The 6,550-nt window shown below is 53.8% G+C and overlaps 1 protein-coding gene across 1 annotated transcript in view; it reads right to left on the bottom strand.

Annotated features, from left to right (window-relative positions):
* Positions 1 to 392: 392 nt before the first annotated feature.
* Positions 393 to 6,550, bottom strand: part of IGFN1 (immunoglobulin like and fibronectin type III domain containing 1) — a 30,835-nt gene continuing 24,677 nt past the window's right edge. Inside the window, exons 20-24 of the mRNA XM_042925793.1 lie at positions 5,883 to 5,971; positions 3,955 to 4,150; positions 2,924 to 3,223; positions 1,831 to 2,157; positions 393 to 936 (exon numbers count right to left, since the gene is read on the bottom strand). Of these exons, the coding sequence (XP_042781727.1) occupies positions 923 to 936; positions 1,831 to 2,157; positions 2,924 to 3,223; positions 3,955 to 4,150; positions 5,883 to 5,971 (926 nt within the window). The 3' untranslated portion in view covers positions 393 to 922. The remainder of the gene's footprint in view (positions 937 to 1,830; positions 2,158 to 2,923; positions 3,224 to 3,954; positions 4,151 to 5,882; positions 5,972 to 6,550) is intronic.

Genomic DNA, 6,550 nt, shown 5'->3' with positions numbered 1-6,550 from the left:
GCACCTTCTCACGGGGCCCACAGGTCACAACCTGGAGTAGGATTTTCCCCAACCCAGACTCTTTCTGGTGCCGGGGAGGGACAGGCAAAGGGCAGTCCTGGGTAACACTGGCTCCGTGACCCCTACACCATAACACCCAGGAAAGCCCTTGCTCTGCCGCTCACAGGAGTTTTGCCAAATAGAGGAGCGTGGGAGGTCTCTCTACTATGCAGACCCAACAAGTCTTCTCCGCTTTTCTGCCCGGGGAAGCCACTGCTCACAGGCCTGGGCTGCAGAAGGAAGCCAGTCCTCACCCAATTTTTCCCTTGAGCCAGAACCCACCCGTCCTCCCAGCTGGAGCCTGGAATGAAGGCTCTGCATTGGGAACCTTTCCTCCACCACACCAACCCCAAGTTAACTTGCAAATGATAGGCTTGTATTAGCTTAATGTTTTAATGATGAAAGGCACAGAAGGCACTCCCTCCACACATGCCCTGGACGCCCTGGCCCTCACCCAGGTCCTCTGACCTCCTCATTCTTCCCTCTGGTGTCCACAGCAGGCTTAGCTCTTCTGCTCTCCCTCTAGGAACCCAGCTCGGGAAAACAAGGACTTGGCCTCCATGTTGCAGACAGGTTCTTTCTGGATTCCCACAAAGTAGAAAAGAAAGAAGCCCACGTAATGAGGGCGGAGGAGGTTCCCTGTCATCTGTTCAGGCACTTGGCTTGGGGTTGAGAGGCTGGATGCCCCCGCTTCTTCTCTTTCTTCCCCAAGGACTCCATGCCCTTCTGGTGGAACATCCCCGGGCTCTGGGCACTACCAGTGTGCTCCATCCTTTAGGACTGGCTCTCTGGGCCAGTGTGGGCGTCAAGAGGGAAGTTTCAGGAATCTGTCACCATCCGATGGCTGTGGGGCCAGACAGGGCCATCCCAGGGAGAGGTGGGGCTAGGAGCTAGATTCTGCAAGACAAAGCACACCAGAATATTCTGGCTGGTCCCGAAGGAGCAGCTGCCACTTCCCCTCCCACCCCTCTTACATGGTGAAGGTCACACAGAACAGGGTCAGGCCCAGGGGCTCTGCCGTCAGGGGCCATGGGTTCAAATGCAGAGACACCGCGTGCTCTCCGAGCTTGGGCAAACTCCCTCCCTGGCAACCATCTCCAAACACCTTTTTGAAAACAGTCTTTTCAGGACTAGGTGTGTGCACACGCTGGGGCGCTTTGAGAGTGGCTTCCCGAGGGCCTTGGCATAAATGCCATAGAAACAAAAGACACGCTGGTTCGGGCTGAAAGGGCCATTTTTGCCCAAAGGTTGATTCTGAAGAGTGAAAAATGTGTAGGAGTTACTTTTCTCCCCCTTCTTCAAAATAGAAGATGTTTAAGTACTATTAAGGAAAAAATGGTTTCTTATTAACATACAGTATTTGCTTTACTGAAAAGGAGACTGCTGATAAGGAAATCAGTGGGGCTTTTTGGACTTAACGTCTGTATCTGGGCAAATTTATGAAGGTGCAACACGGAAGGCAGAAGAAGCCTCTTTAGCTCTCAGCTTGAGATGTGTTGCAAGGCCATACTGGGAAGCTTGGGTGGGTGGCACATAGTCCCCTAAGCCAAGAGTTGGTTGTCAAGGATCTAAGTCAATACCTCATTTTGCAGATGGGCAAATCAAGGCCCTGGATGGCAAGAGATGGTCAGCTTAGGTAACAGAGATCCTGGAGAGCCAAGGCGGTTGGAAGAACCTGGTATCCTGACCTGCAGCCCAATCACTCTTGAGGCGACAGGGTGGGCTCCCTGCTCTGACTCTCCTTCCCTTCCCCCTTGCCAGCTTGGGCTTCTGCCAGGGCGGGACGTTTACCTATGACAATGAGGGTGGCGGTGCTGACAGCCTGGCCCAGCGTGTTCTCAGCCACTGCCTTGTACTGGCCGCTGTCCTTGGAGGAGACACTGGGGATGATGAGGGAGCACACGCCCAGCACATCAGTGCTATATACTTCCGGGTTTCCTGCCAGGCTCTGGTCGTCCTTGAACCAGGTGACGCTGGGCCGGGGCCAGCCCTGCACGGCACAGCTCATGCAGCACTCACAGCCCTCAGGCAGCAGGTGGGTCCGCAGGCCCACCAGGAACCGGGGCTTCTGGCTCAGGTCGGGCTCCCGGTAGCTGGGAGCCTTCACCGTGAAACTGTCTGTGGCAGAAACCAGGGCGAGAGAGAGAGAGAGAGAGAGAGAGAGAGAGAGAGAGAGAAAGGTCAGCAAGCAAGGAAGGGCTGGCTGAGGCATGAGTCACATGGAATGTAGGCATTTCCTCGGTCCTTCTGCCACATCTTACCTGCAAATTTGGCCCCCACGGCTTGACTCACTTTTTTATCTTTTTCTTAAAATACCTTTTGGATTTTTTTTTTTTCAACTACAAGCTAATACACATTCACTGTGGACAAACTAGAACGTATAGAAAGTCAAAAAGGGAAAGAATAAAAACCATGCATAATTTCACTGCCTATCAACGACCAGGGCTAACATTTTGGTGTGGAATCTTCCAGACATTTTTTTGTGTGTGTGTGTGTTTTAGAAATATGGAATCATGCATTCGATTTCATAATCTGCTTTTTCCAGTAACTACTTTGAAGGCCCACATTTCGTTAACTCTAAAACATACTTGGTTTTCAGAGAAACATTAACCTCTCTTTGCTGTATTGCCTGCAGCTGATTTGTGACCCCGCCCAAAGGCTTCCTGGACACGCGGACACCCACGGCCCTCTGTTCTCTCTGGACCCACTCTGAGTCAAGGACACAGAGGCCCGTAGGCTGAGCGAGGTTCGGAGGTGGTGAGGCGGGGAGTGGGGGAGGCAGGGAGGCGGGGATGAGGGCGGGGCGGCCAGAGATACACTGAGCCGCTCGGCCACCACTGCCTGGGTTGCCCCCCAGTGGCAGCCCGCATCCCTGAGAGCTCACCTCGATGCCGGGGGATGCACCAGGGCTGACTGGTGTCTGAGGGCTGGCTGGCCCCCAGCTCGTTCTTAGCCACCACCCGGAAGTGGTACTCGTGGCCGGGGAGCACACCCAGGAGGGTGAAGTGGTTGGTGTGCACGTGGTCGGCCACCTGGCGCCAGGGCCCGTGCGCCGAGGAGCGTGTCAGCACCTCGTAGTGCAGGGGGACATCCCCGGCCTCATCTGGAGAAGGTTCCCACTCAGCCGTCACTGTCCCAGGCACGTTCTCCTGCAGGCGGATGGGCCCGGGAGACTTCGGGCATGCTGCTCAAGAAAGCAAAGGGGGCTGAGTTCCGGGGCTACCGAGCAGGGGTCCCCAGGGCTTCTGCATGGCCCTCCCGGAGGTCCCCAAGTCTTCTGAGGTCCTGGGAGTGCAGTCTTGCCATGCAGGCAGCTAGAGCCAGAGAGAGAGCTCAGCTGGGGGTCTGCAGCTATCCCTAGAGAGTAGAAAAGCTTTCCAACCAGAATTATTTGAATTCACTCTGGTTTATAAGTCAAATGACACAGGACAGTGGAGAGGCTTCCACAAGACCAAGTTGCAGAGCCCCCATCATTAGCTGTAGGTCACTTCTGTGTTCTAGAAGCTTCTCCAGGGTGGGTGGGGGCTATGTGGGAGTCCCAGTGGGGAGGGCAACATTTATCGTGTACAAGGACCACAGACAATCCTTCCAAGGCTCATTCAGTTGAGGTAATGATGATGACTGTCTTTGCTCACTGACCCCAAATGAAGAATAACAAGTCCAGTGAAGGGCTGTGGCTTGACTGTCCCTAAGTTCCTGGGGCAGGACAACGGACCCGCACCCCGCACCCCACTCCAGACTCTCCTTCTGCCTTTTCTCCTTTCTTCAAGCTCTTAGGAATGGCTGGTGGTGTGGTCACCTTGGATTCCCTGGCATGGTAGACGAGCTGAGACCCGTGACTAGGCCAGATGGAGAGCTCCCTGCCTTGGGGAGTGGCAAACCAGTGTCGGCTGACCCTGCCTAGGCCTGCCTCACCTGCCACCCTGAGGGGGAAGCTGTAGGTAGCCTCCTTGCCCTCCAAGCTCCTCAGCACCACAGTGTAGAGGCCACTGTCTGAGAGGCTGGCCACAGGAATCAGGAGCTGGGTGAGGCCATCCTTGGTGAAGGTCACATTTCTTTTAGGCAAGGGCAAGCCATCCTTCAGCCAGGTCACCTCAGGCATGGGGGCAGCCTGGGAAATGAGAGGAAAGAAAAGTAGCAGGGGAGGTTTTGTGGGGGTGATGGTATTTAAGCTGGGCCTAAGGGGAGAAGAGCATTCTCGGAGGGGAAATGTCTGGGCAGAATCACAGAGGTGGGAAGTGCCTCTTTAGGGAGGGGCTGGTCGAGAGGGAGTGATACAGGAAGGTATGGTAGGGGGCCGTGGGATAGTGAGGAAGCAGGACAGGGAGAGTAAGGCAAACCCCCAGCTCCCCGCGAGATCCTCTGGTACTGTACTCACTGGGCATCAGAGTCAAATGGGCATTCCAGCAGTAATGAACCTCACGGGATTGTTCTGAGGACTGGAGAAGTTAGTAACACGTGGAAAGCATAGAGAAGAGGGCCAAGGAACACTCAGTGTTAAACACTCAGTGTGTGTTAGGTATTTTTGTCACCACCGTTGTCCTTATTATGGTCTCATTGTTAAGGACATGTAATTTAAATTTTTTTAAATGTTTTATTTATTTTTGAGACAGAGAGAGACAGAGCATGAGCAGGGGAGGGGCAGAGAGAGAGGGAGACACAGAATCCGAAGCAGGCTCCAGGCTCTGAGCGGTCAGCACAGAGCCTGACGCGGGGCTCGAGCTCACGAACCGTGAGATCATGACCTGAGCCGAAGTCGGACGCTTAACCGACTGAGCCTCCCAGGGGCCCCAAGGACATGTAATTTTAGAGTTATGTCTGGGTTTGAGTCTGGCTCTGCCGCCTATGAGTTCCCACACAGATGATGTTGGTGACAATGATGATTCTTTCTAAAGGCTTTTAAAATTTAATTAGAGAGAGAGAGAGAGAGCAAGTGGGAGAGGGAGAGAGAAGGGGGGAGGGGCCAGGGGAGACACAGAGAGAGAGAGAGAGAGAAAGAGAATCCCAAGTAGGCTCCACACTAACAGTGTGGAGCCCAACGCGGGGCTAGAACGCGTGAACCAAGAGTTGATCATGACCTGAGTCGATATTGGATGCTTAACCGACTGAGCCACCCAGGCGCCCCGACAATGATGATCTTAATAGTAATCATCATCATCATCGTAATTACTGATGGATAACACACACTGGGCACTTGCTATATGCCAGGTACTGCACATGCTTTCCATGTATTAATTCCTTGAATCCTCAGAAAAATCCTTTGAGATAAGTTACTATTATCCCCATTTGACAGATGAGGAATTTGGAACACAGAGAGGTTAAGATATTTGTCCAAAGTCAAACGGCTAGTGAGTAATGATGCTAGAACCTGACCCCAGGCAATCTGGGCTTCCAGCCACCACACATTACTGCTACATTACACATACAGAGACAGGTGGTGTTGGTTGGGGATCATCCCGAGTCAAATGCAGGTCATGTGCTTGTACAATACTCATTCTAAGGTCAAAAGGGATTATCCATCCTGCAGGCCCCTGAATTCCCAGGCTATGTAAGGAGAGGTGGAGGAAAGTGGGCACCATAGCTTAGAGGTGCAGTGACAGAAGCTACCACTAGAGGGACTTGTAGACAAGAGCAGAGTGGCCACCCAGTGGCCAGGTGAGGGGCTGTGCCTTCAGGGAGGACCCTCTTCCTTCCTCATTTCTGGCCTGATTTGCAGCACAAGCCCTGACCACTGGCTGGGGACCAAAAAGGAGGGCGGTGGGGAAGAGAACCACAGGGCTGAATCCGGCTCTCTTGGCTGCTCTGGGCTCCCTTCTTCCCCACTCCCCATTAGATATACTCACTTCAAAGGAAACAGGCACACGAATGGTGTCCCCAGCTCTGACCATCAGCAGGTCCTCTGTGCTGGAATCCATGAGGAACTTGGGACAGACTGGAACACACAATATGGCTCGTCACCTCCCTCCACCCTTGGGCCCCAGCTCCAGGTCTCCAACAAGGCGGAGCTGGAGGGGGAAGTCTGGGCCTGACTAATTGGTGCAGAGATCTACGGTGGCAGGGGAGGCTCTGGAGGAAATGGATAGGGAGCTGGGAGGAGGATCCCGGGGCAGGGGGGGAGCCGCAGGAGGTGGTGGGGAGCTGAGAAAGGGAAGCCATCGGGGAGAGGGTGCGGGTTAGGCCGGAACAGAGGGGGACAGTGAAAAGGTAATCCAACTCTTGTTTTGCAGAGGAGATAGATGAACACTGATCTGAGCTAGGAAGTGACAGGCTTGGGACCACACCAAGCCGGAGGCGGAACCAGGACAAGGTCCCAGGATTCTGGACTCTGGGTACACGTGCTATTCATTGTACTTGTCTTCCTTATGGTTACTATGACAACTAGGGCCTGCTGGGATGGCCCAGGTCAGCTTGGGTCAAAGACGAGTCAGCTGTTTCCAGGGGTTAAATCCAAAGGAAAAGATCCACATTTGGGTAACAGGGAGCTGTGTGTCTTCTACTCTGAGCACGAACT

This window comes from Panthera leo, chromosome F3, assembly GCF_018350215.1.
Source record: "Panthera leo isolate Ple1 chromosome F3, P.leo_Ple1_pat1.1, whole genome shotgun sequence".
In the NCBI taxonomy this organism is placed as follows: Eukaryota; Metazoa; Chordata; class Mammalia; order Carnivora; family Felidae; genus Panthera; species Panthera leo.
Note: the sequence above shows the minus strand (reverse complement) of the source record. Positions and strands in the feature narration are given on the sequence as shown.